Source organism: Odocoileus virginianus, chromosome Y (assembly GCF_023699985.2).
Source record: "Odocoileus virginianus isolate 20LAN1187 ecotype Illinois chromosome Y, Ovbor_1.2, whole genome shotgun sequence".
NCBI lineage: Eukaryota > Metazoa > Chordata > Mammalia > Artiodactyla > Cervidae > Odocoileus > Odocoileus virginianus.
This window is the reverse complement of record NC_069709.1, coordinates 1647507-1668928: the sequence shown is the minus strand read 5'-3', so window position 1 is coordinate 1668928 and position 21422 is coordinate 1647507. Positions and strand designations below refer to the sequence as shown.

Sequence of the window (21422 nt, the reverse complement as noted above, 5' to 3'; positions counted from 1 at the left end):
CAGGAGACCCCAGTTTTATCCCTAGGTCGCAAAGATCCCCTGAAGAAGGGAAAGGCTACCCACTCCAGCATTCTTGCCTAGAGAATTCAGACCATGGGGTTGCAAAGAGTTGGACATGCTGCTGTCACTGGTAAGTCACGTCAGTTGTGTCCGACTCTGAGCGATCCCGTAGATGGCAGCCCACCAGGCTCCTGTGTCCCTGGGATTCTGGACATGACTGGATGACTAATACTTTTCATGAAAAGCTGTTGCTGTGTGTCCTTTAGACCTCCACCCTGGACTTTCTCCTCTGGGAGCACAGTGTCGGCCACTGGACCAGCAGGGAAGCTCAACTTTCTCCCATCTTGACAGCTTCCCTTAGTCCACTGTGGTGTTAGAGAAGACTCTTGAGAGGCAATTGGACTGCAAGGAGATCCAACCAACTGATTTCTAAAGGAAATCAGTCCTGACTATTTATTGGAAGGACTGATGCTGAAGCTGAAGCTCCAATACTTTGGCCACGTGATGTGAAGAACTGACTCATGGGGAAAGACCCTGATGCTGGGAAAGATTGAGGGCGGGAGGAGAAGGGGATGACAGAGGATGAGATGGTTGGATGGCATCACCCACGCGATGGACATGAGCTTGAATAAACTCCGGGAGTTGGTGATGGACAGGGAGGCCTGGCGTGCTGCAGTCCATGGGGTCGCAAAAAGAGTCGGACAGGACTGAGCGACTGAGCTGAACTTCCTCCACTTGCTGGCTTTTCGTAGGCTCACATGCTTAGACTACTGTGACTCAGGGCATACACAACCCAGGAAGCTCCTGTCTACCTACCACTTCATCCAGCTTCATGACTTGAAATACCATCTATCAGCCACGACGTCTGCATTTCCAGCCTGATCTCTCCCTTCAACTGCAGACTCATGAATTGGTGGTGTGCCTATAACACATGTCAAGTGGAAGTATGGTTTGCATCTCAGACACAGTATGCTCAACACCAAGCCTCCGATCATCCTTTTCTCCTGCCCCCCCCAAAATCTGCGCCTGCCATGTACTCCACATCTTGGTTATCAGCTCAGGGTCATCTCAATTCCCTTCCCTGCGCTGTTCAAGACAAAGACTCCAGCCTCATCATCAATTCTTCACTCCCCATTCCCATTTTTCCTATGCAACCTGTCATCCGATTTGGTCAGCTCTCCATTTCAGAATACGGGATGGGCACTCTGCCCACCTTCTGGACCACCACCCTGGTCTAGCCCACCTACATCTTTCACCTACTGCGGCGCTCATGCTATACAAGGGAAAAGAACCTCTGCTTCTGACCAGCAGGCTTCCACCTCAAGAGCCATCCAATTTGGCCCCCCAATACAAACAACTCCCCTAAAGGGAGTACCCAGGAGCCATACTATAACTTTTCTTTAGAAAACATTCCCAAACAGCAAACTATTTCAACACAAATAGAGTCCATCTTTTTATACTGGACACTGACTTAATGGACTCAGAATGGGCCACTAATTGACTTTTCAAAAGAACAGAAGTGACTATATCATGTCTCCCAAAGTCAGCTTTGTTTTAGTACAGCTCTGGTATGTCCCCAACCCCAAGAAAGAGAAGATATGACTGTGTTCCAAGTTCAGTTCCGTTCAGTCACTCAGTCGTGTCCGACTCTTTGCGACCCCGTGGACTGCAGCACGCCAGGCCTCCCCATTACCAACTCCCGCAATTCACTCAAACAAATGTCCATCGAGTCGGTGATGCCATCCACCCATCTCATCCTCTGTCGTCCCCTTTTCCTCCTGCCCTCAATCTTTCCCAGCATCAGGGTCTTTTCCAATGAGTCAGCTCTTTGCATCAGGTGGCCAAAGCACTGGAGTTTCAGCTTCAACATCAGTCCTTCCAATGAACATTCAGGACTGATTTCCTTTAGGATGGACTGGTTGGATCTCCTCGCAGTCCAAGGGACTCTCAAGAGTGCCTCTCCTCCGATACCACAGTTCAAAAGCATCAGCACCAAAGTCCATCTGCACATGTCCCTTCACAGGGATGTTCTAATCAGGTCAGCTATTGTCCTGACACTCTGAAGCCAAAGACTGCTAACGTGTGGCAAATTCTATGGGCTGATCGGCTGTCTCATGCACACACCTGGGCCAGATTATATAATTTTATCTATTTAGCCCTCATCAGTTTCTTTCAGTACCTTTAACTCCTATAGAAACGCACCCAGACAGGGGAGAGCTCTGCCTGAATCCCTAGAGCGATGCATTTACTTAACACCCCAGATATGAAGACAACAAAACTGGGTTATGGCAAGAAGTGGGGTGTGATGAACACCACAGTTTGGGGGGTCTCCTTCCAGTCATGCTGGAATATCCCAAGGCCAAGGAGACCCTGAAGTTACTGGGGAACCTTGCTCTTCCTTTAATTGCTTGGAGGACCTTGAATGAACTCTGATTTTGCACAATCAAAGCTTCCTTCTCATTTGAGAGCAAGTCTGTGAACACACTAGTGGTGGGGACAATGACTTTACCCAACAGATAGGCTCATTCTGTACTTTCTGCTGCAGGACGTAAAACTCTTGTCTTCCACACTGGGCATTGTGACATGGAGCAGGTTAGACAGAGGTGCCTGGGACAGAGGAAGGTGGAAAAGAAACAGAACTAGAAATCACATGCCCTCGATTTTAGGTCTCATCTCTCTGCCTCTCAACAACGTCATCTCATTTTCTCCTCGTGTGTCAGCTTCATGGCCCACCACATTCACCTAGCAAAATTCAGACATAACTTCTCCTGAGAATTGCCATGAAAATCAAATGGAGTAAGGTGGAAAAAAAAATATTTTGAGAATCAGAAAGCACAAAGAAATAAATCAACATTGCTGTCTGTGGCAGAGAGCCAGCCTCCTTTTTGTTCCTATTTTCACCCTGACCAGGACCAGATCAGCAGGCAGGCGGACTGTCAAGTTCAATACCAGGCAGAGACGGCTTCCCTCACTGAGTGACCCCTGATATAGGTGAGTTCTCAGCTTTCCAAGACCCTGAGTACACAGCTCAGATGGCCGGTGCTGACTGTCAGCTGACATCCTGCTAGAGTGGACATGTTAGGAAGTCAGAAACATCACAGTTAAAGGTGGGAGGTGTGACATCACCAAGAAGGCCATGTGTAAACTACGATGCATCATGCACCATCAAAAGTAAGGCAACAACAGCTGTAACACAGATATATCTTATATACTCCTAGCAAGGAAAAAGGGTGCTTTCTTGTATAATTTAAGATGCCATCGATCATAAGAAAGAACATTTAAACGTAGGAAGACATGCATTTTATGACTAGTAAGATGAACTGTCATAGTTTATCATGGTTCTTCAGTTCAGTTCAGTTCAGTCGCTCAGTCGTGTCCAACTCTTTGCAACCCCATGAATCGCAGCAGGCCAGGCCTCCCTGTCCATCACCAACTCCCATAGCTTACTCAAACTCATGCCCATCGAGTCGGTGATGCCATCCAGCCATCTCATCTAGGATTTTACGAAAGAGTAAGGGAATAATAGTTAATAACTCAGGCAACAAAGCGCCATCTATCCATGTACCTATTGTGGCAAAAAAAAACATATTTCATAAACATGAGAAGTCATACGTTATGACCCACAGAAAGAGTCCTGAAAGATTCCTGCCCCAATACATTTAACTTTTTTTGGTTAAAAACTAAGATTGTTGGCTTTGCCTGTAGCCTGAAATGGCAGCGAAAGCAGAACTGTATCCATAATCTGAAGAGTTAGTACATGAGAAGGTGATGAATCGGTTCTAGGTATGTTATTATCTATCCATGCCCCTGGGGGCTTCCCTGGTGGTCCAGTGGTTAGGAGTTCACCTGCCAGTGCAGGGGTCGTGGGTTCCATTCCCTGGGCCGGGAAGATCCCACATGCCAGAGAGCAACTGAGCTTGTGCACCACCGCTAGTGAGCCTGTGCTCCGGAGCCCGCATGCTCTGCAGCAAGAGAAGCCACCGCAATGAAAATCCGCGCACCACACCACAAACAAACAGTATTTTCTCCTCACTGCAGCTGGTGAACCCCGGCGCCCAGCAATGAAGACCTAGCGAAGCCAAAAAACAAACACACAAGACGCCCCTGAAAATCTTTTCCATGCAGGATAATTCTAAGACCAAAATGACCAAGAACGACGCTTTATGTTTAGACTTGGGTGCTGGTGATACAGATGAAGACAGGATGGCAGTCTGACTGCATAGGGGGGTTGTGTGGGTATCATGATGCCTTGTGGTTCTTCCCTGCTGGGTCAGAAGGCGGTAAAAGCGTCTGCCTACAATGCAGGAGACCCAGATTCAATGCCTGAGTCAGGAAGATCCCCTGGAGAAGGAAATGGCAACCCCACTCCAGTTCTCTTGCCTGGAGAATCCCACAGACGGAGGAGGAGCCTGGCAGGCTCTAGTCCATGGGGCTGCAAAGAGTCGGACACGACTGAGTGACTTTGCTCAGAAAGTGGAACATACTTTCTGCGAAGGGCCAGATTTTCACCCAAGTTTCAGCTTTATGGGCCACATGACACGTTGCAACTACCCAACTCTGCTGTTGTAAGACAAAAGCAGTCGTAAATAACACATTAAAAAAAACAAAAAACTGTTCTGACGACATTCCAATAAAACCTGATTTACAAAGGCAAGGGACAGACTGGTTTTGCTCTTTCGGGTGTGGTTTGCAAGCTCACACCTTTGAAGATAAAGCTTGGACCATTTTACAAGTGAGTACACTGGACCAAATATCTCTAATTGTCTAGTTGTTTCTGCCGTAGAAAACTAAAATCCGGAGTCACCTGGGTTCAGACTCTCACAAAGGGAAAGCCCAGGTTCTTGACGATACAGAACCTGGATACCTTCTTAACACAAAATGTAATAACCAGGAGGATGGACAAGTGTTGTCAATGAATGCCTAGCCTTGAAAACACTGAAATAGGAGTGGGTCCTTCCAGGATTCAATCTCAGTAAGCAAAACAGTCAGACATTTACAGCACAATAAAACAGGAGCAAAAAAAAAACAACAACCAGAAATAAGAACAATCAAAGCAACTAAAGTTGAATATTAAGGCTTGAGCTTTTGGACCATTGGGCTAGGAGCTCTCTACAAAGTTCCTCACGTTGAGTAGCCTCTCTTTTCCCCACCTTTCAAGCTTCAACGAACCTTTCTGCCACAGCATATCACAATTTGTACACACATCCCATTTTAAAAATATATACATATTTTTGGCTGTGCTGGGTCTTTGCTGCCTCATGGGCTTGCTTAGCTGTGCCTAGCGGGGTCCAACGCTAGTTGTGGTGTGCAGGCTTCCAGTCTCATTTTATTAAACCAGACGTGGTTCAGAAGTCCTGCACGGTTATTTCAGACAGAACGAGATTCACAGAAGCCCACTATCATGTCTGAAATGTCACGGAGAAAGGTTTCAAATGACCTGCAGTTGCATTTCCCGTTTCAGGGATCTGACATAAACCTACTTACCCAGACTCAGGGATGTTAATGGATAATGCGTTTCTCAAGTGAATAGCACATCTTGTTCCTCTAGACTTGCCAGCCCCACGTTTTAGTTCCCATAGATGTGCGGTTTGTGTACAGAATGGAACACAAAATAAAACAGAACGTAGGGCAATATGCAGAAGTGGCCTCACACCCCTGGTCTCTGCATGAACTCATTGCTTTGATTATGCTGAGTTCCACTTCTGATCAGTGCGGTCTGTTCTGTGTCTCAAGAGACCTGAATCCCCTCTTTTTATCTCCTTCTGTATTAGACATGGGCTTTCCTGGTGGCTCAGTCTGTAAAGAATCCGCCTGCGATGCAGGAGACCCAGGTTCAATCCCTGGGTCGGGAAGATGCCCTGGAGGAGGACCTGGCAACCCTCTCCGGTATTCGTGGACTGCAGCCCGCCAGGCCCATGGGATTACAAGAGTTGGACACGGCTTAGTGACCAAACCACTGATGAGACTCTCGAATAGACAGGGCGCAGGGTGAGCCTCACTGAGTCATAACCTGCCTGATGTCATCACCTCCCCGTGTGTGTGTGTGTGTGTGTGTGTGTGTGTGTGTGTGTGTACACTTCTAATCAACAGAACACGGCCGAGGTGAAGCACTGTCACTGCTGAGATTATGTTGCATGACATGAAATTCTGTCTCAGCAGGCTGGAGATGAGGATTCTGCTAAAAGCCATTTTGTGATCTGCCGCTGATGGGGGCCACACAGGTAGGAATCTCAGGCACCTTCCAGGAGCTCAGACTGGACCCCAGCCACGCGTCATCAAGGCGACAGGCCCACAGTCCCACCCCTGCAAGGAAACGGATCCTGCCAACAACTGCGATGAGTTGACGGCAGACTTCTCCCACAGTCGAGCCCCTGGCTCAGAAGGCACCCCAGCCAATGCCTTGACTTCAACCACAACAGATGCTAGGCAGGCATGCAATGAAGCTCCACCCAAGCTCCTGACCCAAAGAAACAGTGGGATGACAGACGGGTGCTCATGAACAGGATGTTAGCTTTCTAATTAAAAAAAAAAAACATACGCAATAGGCAACAAAAGTGTATAGCACAGGGATCTGTAGTCAATATCTTGTAATAACTATGATGGAAAATAATATGAAAAATAATGTATGTGTATATGTATAACTGAATCAGTTGGGAACCTGAAACACTGTAAGTCAACTATACTTCAATAAAATACATATATTTTAAAAAAGCAAACAAAACAAGATTCGGGTGTTGCATTCAGCCAGCCACTAAGTTTGAGGGTAATCTGTCAGGCAACAAGGGGCATGTAATATAAACATACATTAAATTGAGGGCTTCCCAGGTGGCTGAGGTGGTAAAGAATCCACCTGCCAATGCAGGAGACCCAGGTTCGATCCCTGGGTCGGGAAGATGCCCTGGAGAAGGGAAAGGCTACCCACTCCAGTATTCTGGCCTGGAGAATTCCAAGGACGGTGTAGTCCACGGGGTCGCAAAGAGTCGGACACGACTAAGCGACTTTCACTTTCACCTTCTGGGCATCTGCAGCGGGTGAGCCCAAGGTCTTGAAAATTTCCAGCCTCCACTCCTGCATGCTTCACACACAGCTCCGATGACCTTCACATCCATCAGAAGGTCAGGTGGCCTCGGGAACATGGATGTATCTCAGGGACCGTAAAACTGCAGGGGCTGTGATGGTGCCAGGTCCATAGGCATGTCTTCAGGACACAGTCTGCGTGCCCTCTGAGCTGAAACTCAGGCAACAGGGCCACACTCACATGGTAGGGGACAGGGCTTGGGGGGAGAACCAGCCCCCCTGTGTTCGTCTGGAACAGCTCGGAAGTTCCGATCGGCCCTGGTTCCATCTGGAGCAGAGCTGAAGCAAGGTTTCCCTCTGAGACCACTCAGGCACATCTCTGGTTCCCTGCCCACCCCGTCCACGGTGCTGCTCTGCTTCCTATGGTGGACGGGCCCAACTCACATCCTCGAGGTCCTCGTGGACCTTCTGACTCCCCTTACACTGAGTGGCCACCGTGTGGTCAGCCCCTCTGCTTCACAGCAGGGCCCCTGGTCTGCCCTGGAGAATTGCTCTTGTTCAGTTGCTAAGTCACGTCTGACTCTTTGGAACCCCATGGACTGCAGCACGCCAGGCCTCCCTCTCCTTCAGCATCTCCCGGAGTTGTCTCAAACTCACGTCCGTCGAGTCGGTGATGCCATCCAACCGTCTCATCCTCTGTCGTCCCCTTCTCTTCCTGCCTTTAATCTTTCCCAGCATCGGGGTGTTTTCCTGTGAGTCAGCTCTTCGCATCAGGTGGCCAGAGTACTAGAGCTTCAGCCTCAGTCCTTCCAATGAATCTTCAGGGCTGATTTCCTTTGGGATGGACTGGCTGGATCTCCTTACAGTCCAAGGGGATCTCAAGTCTTCTCCCTGCCCTGGAGGATACGGTGCCGCAAAGCAGCACCCTCTTTCTTTGGCACAAATGGTGAGTTTAGACAGCAGTTGCCCGGGACAGGAGTGCTCTGTTATCTAACTGAGAGCATGGGGAAAGGAAGGTGCCTTCTGCACAGGAAAATGTGGGCTAGTCTCAGCCCGGGCATGTGGGCAGCCCAGAGGAAGATCAAATGGTCTGAGAACCCCACCACGCAGAAAACGCGAGTGAAGGGAACTGAAGTGCAAGTCGCTCAGTCGTGTCCGAGTCTTTGCGACCCCATGGACTGTCCACGGAGTTCTTTAGGCCACAATACTGGAGAGGGTAGCCTTTCCCTTCTGCAGGGGATCTTCCCAAGCCAGGGACCAAACCCATGTATCTTAAGTCTCTTGCGTTGGCAGGTGGGGTTCTTGACCAGTACTGCCACCTGGGTTTTCAGAAGTCTGAACAATTTTGAAGACTGTGAATTGACACACACACAGACACACACACACACACACACACACACACACCACAGAAGTAAAGCGAGCCTCCCGGCCCCAGAAGGACACGATGCCCTCGCTGAGTGCCCAGGAACTCCCCGGCCCACAGCTCGGCCTGTGGCCGCATGCACGCCCCTTACCTCGCAGAAGCTCTGGCATTGCTGCTTCCGCAGGTCCCAGGACAGCTTGCAGGGCTCCAGGCACTGGGAGAGAGAAGGGTGAAGACCGATCAGTGGACACAGGTGACGAACAAGGCCCCAGAGGAAAGGCACCCCACCTGTGCACACCCCAGCATTTCCGAGTGACTCTGGGAGATTCAGCTGAAGCTCACCCCATCTTAAATGTGCATCCTGGGAAGCTGATGGGACTCCCCTGGTGGTTCAGATGGTAAAGCATCTGCCTGCAATGCGGGAGACCCGAGTTTGATCCATGGGTCGGGAAGACCCCTTGGAGAAGGAAATTGCAACCCACTCCAGGATTCTTGCCTGGAGAATCCCATGGACGGAGGAGCCTGGCGGGCTACAGTCCATGGGCTTGCAAAGAGTCGGACACGACTGAGCGACTTCCCTTCACTAGGAACCTGAGCATCGTATAGAGCTGGGAAGAAAGAGGGTTGTGTCCACACGGTCGGCAGGTAAGCTGCCCCGTCTGAGGTGACAGGCAAGACAAATAGTGACAGCCACGGTCAGGCACGGCAGCGTGGATATTTACTTTTAGGGAATCAAACTGATTTTCCAAACGGGGTTGTTACCAGATGAATTTTTTTTCCTCATGAACTTTACCAGTAGCTGGCTTTTAAGTGGACGACACCGGGCTATTTTCTGAAGGTGCTTCTGTAAATGACTGAAGCATTGCATTAAGTCTGTGCATGTATACATGTGGGCTTTCCCCGTGGCTCAGCTGGTAAAGAATCTGCCTGCAATGCGGGACACCCGGGTTCGATATGTGAATGTGTGTGTGTGTGTGTGGGTGTGCATGCTTAGTCGCTCAGCCCGTGTCTGACTCTTTGCGACCCCATGGACTGCAGCCCGCCCAGCTCCTCTGTCCATGGGATTCTCCAGGCTAGGATGCTGGGGTGGGCAGCTGTTCCCTTTTCCAGGGGATCTTCCTGACCCAGGGATTGAACCCAGGTCGCCCACATTGCAGGTGGATTCTTTACCATCTGGGCCAGCAGGGAAGCCCATGAATACTGGAATGGGTAGCCTATCCCTTTTCCCGGGGATCGTTCTCACCCAGGAATCGAACTGGGGTTTCCTGCATTGTACGTGGATTCTTTACCAGCTGAGCTACCAGGGAAGCCCGTACATATGTGTGTGTGTGTGTGTGTGTGTGTGTGTGTGTAAATATCACACACATTATTGTTAATTTATGTCTTTATCTCAGTGATCCCAGCAGCACTGAGGATTACCCAGGTTAGCTACTCTATTAAAATATATTGAATCAATCTGAATATGAGATTCTGCCATGAGAGTTTCAGAATCAAGTGTGGATATATATATATATATATATATATATATATGTATGATATGCATAATTTACTATTCCCATAATTTACTGGGAAAGATTGAAGGCAGCAGGAGAAAGGGCCAACAGAGGATGAAATGGTTGGATGGCACCATCGACTCGATGGACATGAGTTTGAGTAAACTCTGGGAGTTGGTGATGGACAGGGAGGCCTGGCATGCTGCGGTCCATGGGGTCGCAAAGAGTCAGACACGACTGAGTGACTCAACTGAACTGAACTGTTAAATGTGATTTATACACATGATTTAATAAATCAAAGATAATAGCCAGGATCCATTGTTCAGCAACAATTTTAATAAGAAATAATAATATTATGGAATAAACAATGTATATATATATGTAAATGCAGTTTGTTTTATATACTTTGCTTATATAACACATAAAATATACAATATCAATATATCAAAATGAAAAAGAGACAACAATCAGGCCTCATGATTGAAATGAAAATGATACTGTCATATGAATGGATATATGATTCTCAAAATATATTTAATACAACATTTAATTATTAACTTATCAATTATTTAATATTCATTATGTCTGGTTAAATGCCAGTTTTCTAAAGATTAGTATGCTTATGGCTCCCATAAGCTCATGATTATTTCAGAGCTTTCATATATTCAAAACTGCCTATATGAAAACAAACTACTGACTGTATCAACTGTCAGTCTGTCATAGGACTGCTCTCAACGTGTGATCAGTGACCAGTAATATAAGTATCACCTTTCAGGTTATCAGAAATGCAAGCCAATGGCCAGCCCCTACACCAACAGAGTCAGATCTCTGGGATCAAAACCCAAGATCCTCTTTTCAGCAATTTCGCCTGGAAATCTCGGTGCTGACACTGATCTTTAAGAAGAACTACGTTAGTGTGGTAAACATTTTCCAATACATGTATCCAATCTCACACTACATACCCTAAACTTACACAATGTTATATATGTCAATTATATCTCAATAAAGCTGGGAGGAAAAAAAAACTGCTATAGGATTTGATGACAAGTTTCTTTCTTGTTCCATGCAGACTTCAAGGGGCAAGCTATTTCTTCCAAGAATATTCTAGATTTTATATTCTTCAATACTGAATATAAAAGATTCATTCTTGGTGACTTAATGAAAAAAAGTGTTGAGCTCATCAATGCTTTTCTAAGATCTGTACAAGCTTGTCCCAAGTTTATTAGTGTTCACCTCTCCCAAGTACGTTCCGAAACAAGTGTATAGATTTTCGTCAATATAGCAATTCTAAAAGAATACCATTTTCTAACAGTAATGAAGTAATTTAAAAATGTAAATGAAACAGTTTAAACACTTGTCCACCTTACATATTTTATAAGCTCCCTAAAGAGTTAATTTGTTTGCTAAATATAAGTTCAACGCCTTACCCTCTAAGCTGATTTCATTCTTTTCAGGACTGTGGCTCCTAGCCAAAATAGTTGGTGCTCAGCCATTTAATAAATATGTTTAGCCCAACTCCTTCTGAAGACTACTCAAAATGAATCACTGGCACGCTTTAAAAATAACCTGCAATTTTTTTTTTCATCTGAAAAAAGTGTCATATGACAGAGGACCACTCCACAGACCTGGGGATTTCTCCCAGACAGAGGCTCAGCTACTGACAAGTCTCCGTAATTTCATTCGGGAAACATCCAACAAGCATTCATTCCGTATAAAAACTGCTCAATGCAATGTGGCTAAAAATACCTCAAAATAATTGTGTGAATCTTTCTGTCATTGCTGAACATGTAAATCAGGAAAACAAGGTATTATATGTACACACTTGCATTTTCACAACTATAGACACCAGTGTATTAAAAAATCAGTCCTCTGTGATGTCCACAGAGCCAAATAACCATAATGCTGACAACTTGTGGAAAAAATACCTTATAGAACACAGACATCATTTACAGAAAGAGGCATGCATCTGAAACACTAATGGCAGAGATACATGTGGGTGTGTGTGAGTTGCTCAGTCGTGTCCGACTCTTTGCGACCCCATGGACTGTAGCCCACCAGGCTCCTTTGGCCGTGAGATTCTCCAGGCAAGAATACTGGAGTGGGTTGCCATTTCCTTCTCCAAAAAGGCTGACGAAAGTATGTAAAATCAAGAAACTACATTTATCTTCTTGTTAATCCACAATCTCCATCTGTCAAATCTAGCATGAGTGTATGCAATTTAATGTTCTATTTTAATTGCATGCTTGCTTCTTTTCCAATCACCATTAATCAGAAGCATTTAAATAAACACATCAAAATATGATTAGTGACAGGCAACATTTTCTTTTAGTAACCTTCCCTGTAGATGGTAAACAATCTGCCTGCAATGCTAGGAGACCCAGATTCGATCCCTGGGTCAGGAAGATCCCCTGGAGAAGGGAATGGCTACCCACTCCAGTATTCTTGCTGGAGAATCCCATGGACAGAGGAGCCTAGCGGGCTACAGCCTGTGGCGTCGCAGAGTTGGACACGATGGAGCAACTAACATTACTGCTACTGTGAAAATTACAAGAACAACCTAGATGTAAACGTTTGAGGAAACCTTTGCAGGATGAGTTTGCCAAAGCTCTATTTCTTTATCATGCTACCGGCCAGGTAAAATGATTTCAACAAAAGCCAAAGATTAAAAAAAAAAAAGACAGCCATTTCTCTCACACTTCAAACAAGAATAGAACACTTCCTATTTCTCCGAGCAATAAAATTTGCCAAAAAAAAAAAAAAAAAGGTAGCCCCCAAAACTCTCTTCTACATGTGAAAGGAATTATTCAGTCATTAAATTGTGTCCGACTCTTTGCGATCCCATGGACTGCAGCACGCAGCGAAGGGAATAGGAGAGAAATAATACTACAGACAGACAACTGCATCTTTAAGTGTCATGATCACATACTGCCTCGAGCTATAAATCAATCAGTAAATAACAGCAATCAAAATGAATGTTCTAACAACAGTTTCAGGCTTTCAAGTGTTAGGATGATCAACAGTTTTGAAATCACTTTCTCCTAGGCTACTGATTTAAACTCAATGAAAAAAAACTTCAAATTTCAAAGAAACCAACAAACAAAAAAGCTGAATGAGCTAATCACATTGATCATCATTTAGAATGGAGCTATCAATTTCTTTTTTTACTTAATCTAGAAAGATAGCCAGTAGTCATGTATGGATGTAAGAGTTGGACTATAAAGAAAGCTGAGCACTGAAGAACTGATGCTTTTGAACTGTGGTGTTGGAGAAGACTCTTGAGAGTCCCTTGGACTGCAAGGAGATCCAACCAGTCCATCCTAAAGGAGATCAGTCCTGAATATTCATTGGAAGGACTAATGCTGAAGCTGAAACTGCAATCCTTTGGCCACCTCATGCGAAGAGCTGACTCATTGGAAAAGACCCTGATGCTGGGTCTGAAGGCAGAAGGAGAAGGGGACGACAGAGGATGAGATGGTTGGATGGCATCACTGACATGATGGTCATGAATTTGAGCAAGCTCTGGGATTTGGTGATGAGCAGGGAGGCCTGGCGCGCTGCAGTCCATGGGGTGACAAACAGTTGGACATGACGGAGCCACTGAACAACAATAATAGCATCCAAGTGTACAATAAATGATGGAAGAAGAATATCCCATGAGAGGCCAGAGAAGTGGTGTCTTGGTTCCATATGCAGTAAATGGAGAAGGTTTCACAGAATGAAGGGCACGTGAATCAACTTAGAAGGATGAGGACGATCTGATCCCTGGTAAACAGGTTTGGGGCCTGAGCAGGACTGTAAATACATGGAATATGAAAGCTAAAAAAGAGCAGATGCCATAAAATACATGGCTAGGAAGATGGCCCTTGGAATTCAACAAGGGCCACTGACATTCTTATTGGGTGGGCCAAAAATTTTGCTCAGGGTTTTCTGTGATATGTTATGGAAAAACCTAAAGGAATTTTTTGGCCAACCCCGTAGAGCAGAGTTGCTTGCCCCAGTTTGTACTTAAAATGACTCGAGTGTTAGAATGGAAGGTGGATGAGGGAGGTGAGATACACGGGAAACGACACCAGAGCAAAAATCATTATAGTGTCTCCCAAATATTTTCCCTATCCCTTGTAGTGTTGACAGGCCCTTTGGATAGCAGACGACAGTGAGTGAAAGGCAGAGAAAAAAATCAACCTGTGAATGGCAAAGTAGGAGAAGTGAGAATGGGACAGGCACCCATGTTGCTAATCCCCACCAGAAAGGAGCTGAGGGTATCAATAAGACGGAGGGTGCAGAAGGCGGATACACCGGGAAAGGCCTGGAAGTCCACATTTAACGCGGTGAGTCTGAGGTGTTGAGTGCATATACAGGGCTGCCCACTGAACTGCATAATCGTGGATCCGCAGTTCTGCAGAAAGGTTACAGCAAGTGAGCCACATTCCCGGCGTATCTTTTCTCTTTTTTTCTACATCATTCATTCATTTTTTTTTTCATAAAGATACGCTGCATTCCATTACCACCGTGTCATGCAAAGTGATGGTTCTGCTTAATTTATAAACTATACACACACACACACACACCCTGTCTTCAAGTTCTTCACAGTCTAGAAAGGTAAAAAAAAAAGGCACTTAGAAGCAAAAGTCTAAGATACATGTCAAAAGGAAATAGAGGAAACGTGAAGATGGCATGTGAAGGATTTGGGTAACCAGGATATTCGAGCGCTAGAATGGTGACACGGAGACTGGCTCATGGTTCAGCTGAACGTTCTTGTGGGATCTATCTTGTCCCCTCTTTTTTTAAATTAATTTTTAGTGGCATATAGAATGCTTTTTTACCATGCTGTATTAGTGTCTGCCGTTCGGCAGAGCTGGAGGAGGGCATGGCAACCCACTCCAGTATTGTTGCCTGGAGAATCCCATGGACAGAGGAGCCTGGTGAGCCACAGTCCATGGGGTCGCAAAGAGTCGGACACGACTGCAGGCTGACTACGCACACACGTACGGCAGAGTGAGTCAGCTATACGTATACATATATCCCCTCTGTTTTGGATTTCCTTCCCATTGAAGTCACCACAGGGCACTGCGTAGAACTCCCTGACCTATACAGTAGGTTCTCATTAATTATCTATTTTTTACACAGTAGTATGTATATCTCAGGCTCAATCTCCCAATCCACCCCATTCCCTTTTCCCCCCTTTGGTATCCATAACATCTACATCTCTATTTCTGCTTTGCAAATAAGTCCATCTGTATCCTTTTTTTCTAGATTCCACATGTAAGCAACAGTATTCAATATTTATTTTTCTCTGACTTCCTTCACTCTGTATAAGAGTCTCTAGGTCCAGCCACATCTCTGCAAATGGCACAATTTCATTCCTTTTTGTGGATGAGGAGTATTCCGCTGTGTATATGTACCGCTTCTTCTTTACCCATTACCCTGTCCATGGACATTCAGGTTGCCGCATCCATGTCTTGGTTATTGTCAACACTGCTGCTATGAACACTGGGGTCTGTGTATCTTTTTGAATTATGGTTTGCTCCAGATACATGCCCAAGAGTCAGGTCATACATAGTTCTATGTTTAGTTATTTAACAAATGTCCATATAGTTTTCTATAGTGGTTGCACCAATTTTCATTCCCACCAACAATTTAAGAGGGTTCCCTTTTCTCCACACCCTCCCCAGCATCTACTGTTTACAGATTTTTTGATGATGGCTATTCTGACTGGTGTGAGGTCAGAATACAGTTATATATTCACTGTAGCTTTGATTTGCATTTCTCTAATAATGAGCTACCTGAGCATCTTTCCATCTGTTTGTCCCCTCTTTTTGTGTTAGTGCTTGGGGGAGACTGACACAGGAGCACACATGAAAGAGAAGAGACTAGAACATTTTCAGTTCAGTTCAGTTCAGTTGCTCAGTCGTGTCCGACTCTTTGCAACCCCATGAATCGCAGCAGGCCAGGCCTCCCTGTCCATCACCAACTCCCAGAGTTTACTCAAACTCATGCCCATTGAGTCAGTGATGCCATCCAGCCATCTCATCCTCTGTTGTCCCCTTCTCCTCCTGCCCCTAATCCCTCCCAGCATCAGGGTCTTTTCCAATGAGTCAACTCTTTGCATGAGGTGGCCAAAGTACTGCAGTTTCAGCTTCAGCATCAGTCCTTCCAGTGAACACCCAGGACTGATCTCCTTTAGGATGGACTAGTTGGATCTCCTTGCAGTCCAAGGGACTCTCAAGAGTCTTCTCCAACACCACAGTTCAAAAGCATCAATTCTTCTGTGCTCAGCTTTCTTTATAGTGCAACTCTCACATCCATACATGACCACTGGAAAAACCATAGCCTTGACTAGATGGACCTTTGTTGACAAAGTAATGTCTCTGCTTTTTAATATGCTGTCTAGCTTGGTCATAACTTTCCTTCCAACATATTATGAGGCAAAAAGAAAGGACCCAATGGAGACGGTCTGACTGCAGGTCTAGGAGAAACAGGAAATACGTATCAGAGAATGCTCCAGGAGTTACAACATGGAAACACAGAGTTTTGGAAAGCCAAGTATCTCCGGTGGCATCGAAACCAACCCTGCAACTTGCAGATTTGGGAACCAAAACCTGTTTACAGGAGCAATGGCTGGGTAGCGGGATTCATGTCCACGGCTCCATCTGTGACTGCACACAAACCATTCAATTCACAGCTGAGCTTAGAGGATGTGAGAATCCAGATGCGGAGACACACGATGATGATCATGAGAAGCACCCTGTGTCCACAGCTTTCCGATATGGTGGGAAAGCACAGATGGCCAGATGTGTGTGCCCTGTACGTGCAACTCCTGTGACTAAGCTCGCGAGCTCATGAGTTGAAAGGTAACACAAAGTGAAGGACCCAGAAATGGATGATTCCAGCCAGGTGTGAGGTTTCTAATATGCACTGTGACCCGCCAGGTTCATCTTGTCCATAGAATTCTCCATGCAAGCATACTGGGGTGGGTCGCCATTTCCTCCTCCAGGGGATCTTCCCGACCCAGGGATCAAACCCGTGTCTCCTGCATTGCAGGTGGGTTCTTTACCATCTGAGGCACCACGGAACCCCCCTCCCACCCTAACCAAAGAGTAATACTTGCCTCAGAAGATTCTTTCTAAAAAAAAATTTGTACAGACAACATTTTTAAATGCCCACACGCTGGTAGTTATTCAGCAAATCTGATTCTCTGCCATCTCTAAAAGACCAGTAAGGAGAATTTATTTTCGTTCTCTCAGATTTCCCTGATAACTGTTTTCTTTTTTAATTAAAGAAAAGAAAATTTGTTTTAATTCCAGTCTCTCAGGCAGTTTCAATAATTGTTTCAAAACTGCCAGTTGTTTCAAAAGTTGCCAACTGCCAAGTGCTGAATTCTCAGCCTGAATTCCAACAGCTGTGGTTGGGTGGGATGGCAGGTTCTTGGGTGTGGCTGGAAGCTAGAATCAGAAGGAAAATCCTGAGATCAGAGCACCGTACCGTTTGTAGGATATATAGAATGCTCTCATACACAAACATTTCTGTTGAATAAGAAAAAGTTGAATAGTGATATATATTTCATTTTTGCTTGCATGTAAAAAATAAATTTGGAGTTTCACACACACACACAAAAATTCACTTTTCATTTCACACAGGTATATCCTCAAAAATCAGATAACAATGCTCTCAACAAAAGTTTCCAAAGACCTTTTCTGTTTTCTGAATTAAGGGCAACAAGTTTCCTTGGAAAACTGTGGATCTTTTTTTTTTTTTTCTCCCAATGGAAAGCATCTCCCCCCACCCAATGTATTTCCTAAAATATGTGTACTGTGCTGGCTTTAGAAGTATTCATGGACTCTCTCCAGCTCTAAATTGGTAGAGAAATTGTTGCAATCCTGTGTGTCGAAAAGCGTACCGTGTCTTGCCAAAATAATGAAATCTTTTGGCGGTCGGCCCACGGACGCACAGCTGCATGATCAGCAGAGCCTAAACCCGAGAAGATCAGCAAACTAGCCCAACTCTGCCGTGTCACGCCGCCTCCCGCATCTCACGTCAGAGAAAGTCAGCGTTCGCTGAAACACTCAGAGGAGAGTCACTCTCCCACCATGATGCCTGTCGAAAAAACTGGGTCTCACATTATCACAGCTACTGATCCCAGTAAAGGGGATTCTAACCATCAAGAGCTCTCTTAGTTGCAATGAAAATCGAAACCAACAAAAAATTAAAATGGAAAAAAAAAAGTGAATTAAGGTGGCTATTATCAGAAAACCACCCTCTCACTGTCTTTTTTTCCTCAGGTCAACTGCGCCATTAGGCATATCATCAAGTCTCTTCAAATAGATCCGCCAGGGGAATTCTGTTTATTGAAGACCAAGCATATTTCCTTAGCATCCAGGTTCTCCACTGCTCCTTTGCTATGGCATTTCTGGGCACAGTACTGAAACTCCCAATAATAGCCCATGGTTACTTCTCAAGTTAAAAAGATACTATGTATATTTGGAATTTCAGCTTCCCTGGTAGTTGGGAAAGAATCCGCCTGCAATGCAGGAGAGTCCAGTTCAATTCCTGGGTCAGGAAGATCTGCTGGAGAAGGGATAGATTACCTACTCCAGTCTTCCTGGGCTTCCCTTGTGGCTCAGCTGGGAAAGAACCTGCCTGCAATGCGGGAGACCTGGGTTCGATCCCTGGGTTGGGAAGATCCCCTGGAAAAGGGAAAGGCTACCCACTCCAGTATTCTGGCCTGGAGAATTCCATGGACTGTATAATCCATGGGGTCGCAAAGAGTAAGATGCGACTGAGCGACTTTCACTTTTTATACTTGTAACTTACATTAAGACTGTACATCAACCATACTCTAATTAAAAATATTGAATATGCTAAAAAAGAATATTAATAATGAAGATAAAGTGACACCTTTACAGTGGAGAAATCTGGAGATAACACTTTAACTAAATGAGGAAACGTCTCCAGGGGAACCCCACGTGGCATGCCCCTGATGTGACGCACTGGTAAAAACACAGCTTCACCACCGCCCAGGCAGCATCCTGAATCTTAATAGAATGACCAGGACAAATCTGACAAAGCCAGAATGAAGTGCCTTCTACAAAGACAAAAGCCTCTAGTTGTAAAACATACCAATGTTGTGAGATGCAAAGGAAGGCTGAGGACTGCTTCCTGATGAAAGGAGACTGGAGACATGGGACAGCTGAATACAAGGAGCATTGGATGGGCCAGACCCTGAACCAGAGAAAACAACGCTGGACAGGGCATTATTGGCACAAGCAGTGAAATCTAACAGCAGACCAAATATGAGACTATAGGGCTACACACACGTGAAAGCCTCTGAATGTGATCATTCCACGGCCATTATATAAGAGACATATGCTAAAACACTGAACGGTAAAAAGTTGTGATGTCTGCAACTTACATAAGAGATACATGCTAAAACATTGAAGGCTAAAAAGTCATGGCATCTGCAACTTACGTGAGAGATACATCCTAAAACATTGAAGGCTAAAAAGTTGTGATGTCTGCAACTTAGTTTTAAATGGATGGAAAAATTAACAGCTCTAACTATACACATACACCTAAATATATATCTATCTATCTAGAGAGAATATGATAAAGCAAATAAAAGCTAATATCTGGTACATCTAGATTAGGGTCAGAAGCTAGAAACCAGGGACCAAATCTGAATTACAAACCATTTTCGTAAGTCAAATTTATTAGAACACAGCCACACCCACTCACTAATGTATTGTCTGTGGTTGCGTCTGTGCTACACAATAGCTGAGCCGAATAGCTGCAACAGTTTGTATGGATAAAGAAAATGAAAGTCGCTCAGTCCTGTCCTATTCTTTGTGACCCCCTGGACTATACAGTCCGTGGAATTCTTCAGGCCAAAATACTGGAGTGGGTATACCCTTTCCCTTCTCCAGGGGATCTTCCGAACCCAGAGATTGAATCCAGGTCTCCCGCTTTGCAGGCGTATTCTTTACCAGCTGAGCCACAAGGCAAACTCTTTTATGGACAAGAAAGGCAAAAATATTTACTAGTCTTTGTCAACACTGTCACTGTACCCCGATTCAGAAGAAAGGTATATGGAAGTACTATTCTGAAAAGTTTTCTGAAATGTTCTAAATTGAGTTAACAATGAACACATGAAAACAAGGTCTTATGATAGCCACAGGGAAGTATATTCAATATCCTGTGATAAACCATCAGGGAAAAGAAATTTTAAAGAATGTGTATATGTGGATAACCGAGTCATTTTTCTGTACAGTGGAAATTAAGGCAACATTGTAAACTAACTGCAGTCTAATTTTTTTAAAAAGTCAATACATCAAGGATTCTTAAAACGACTCAGAATCAGAAACCTTGCCTGGTGTACTGCAGTCCACGGGCTCACAAAAAGTCGGACAGGACCGAGCAACTAAATAACCACAGATTTCCTTTAGCAGGCATCACTGAAATCTAGTATGGATGTCGATTTGTTGGCAGAAGGTGATTTAAAAAATAGTAAAGGGGTGACGGGAATTTGCTGTATGCCTCAGGAAACTCAAACTGCGGCTCTGTAAGTACCGAGAGGGGTGGGATGGGGAGGGAAGTGGAGGGGGTGGTTTTAAGAGGGAGGGGACACGGGTATAAATATGGCTGATTCCTGCTGATGTTTGGCAGAAACCAAAAAAAAACCCACAACGCTGGAAAGCAATTATCCTTCAGTTATAAATAAGTGAATGTAATTTAAAAAAACTCAAGATAGCAAAGTGGCTATGCACAAGCTGTGGGAAGACACGGAGAGTCAAAGACGGAGGCTTGGGACCCGAAACCTCATACTGACTGGAGGGCGGGTCTTTCCACACAGTGGTTCATAAGAACCTTCCAGGCTCTGCAAAGGTGTATTTAAAGGTTCTGCAAACAACTCTTTTGTAAAATCTTTTTATTTGTATTGGGGTATAGCCAATTATACAGCCAATTGTAGCAATGCCAAAGAATGTGCAAGCTACCGCACAATTGCACTCATCTCACATGCTAGCAAAGTAGTGCTCAAAATTCTCCAAGCCAGGCTTCAGCAATACGTGAACTGTGAACTTCCAGATGCTCAAGCTGGATTTAGAAAAGGCAGAGGAACCAGAGATCACATTGCCAACATCCGTTGGATCATTGAAAAAGCGAGAGAGTTCCAGAAAAACATCTACTTCTGCTTCATGGACTATGCCAAAGCCTTTGAGCGTGTCGATCACAACAAACTGTGAAAAATTCTGAAAGATGTGGGAATACTTGACCACCACCTGACCTGCCTCCTGAGAAACCTGTATGCAGGTCAAGAAGCAACAGTTAAAACTCAACATGGAACAACAGACTCATTCCAAATAGGAAAAGGAGTACATCAAGGCTGTATATTGTCACCCTGCTTATTTAACTTACATGCAGAGTACATCATGAGAAACGCTGGGCTGGATGAAGCACAAACTGGAACCAAGATTGCTGGGAGAAATATCAACAACTTCAGATATGCAGATGACACCATACTTAAGGCAAAAAGTGAAGAAGAACTAAAGAGCCTC

General features: G+C 45.1%; 1 protein-coding gene and 1 long non-coding RNA gene across 4 annotated transcripts in view; one reads left to right on the top strand and one right to left on the bottom strand.

Annotated features, from left to right (window-relative positions):
* The window catches only part of ANOS1 (anosmin 1), a 199561-nt gene that overhangs the window by 74106 nt on the left and 104033 nt on the right, over positions 1-21422 (bottom strand). For 2 of the 3 annotated variants that reach the window (XM_070462127.1, XM_070462124.1), the window contains exon 3: positions 8532-8594. The exons of the other annotated variant lie outside the window; for it this stretch is intronic. In XM_070462127.1, the coding sequence (XP_070318228.1) occupies positions 8532-8594 (63 nt within the window). The remainder of the gene's footprint in view (positions 1-8531; positions 8595-21422) is intronic. 3 annotated transcript variants of the gene reach the window in all.
* On the top strand, positions 1857-6657 carry LOC139033265 (uncharacterized). The gene is made up of 3 exons (XR_011485871.1): positions 1857-2991; positions 5772-5988; positions 6160-6657. It is a non-coding gene; the product is annotated as an uncharacterized lncRNA (long non-coding RNA).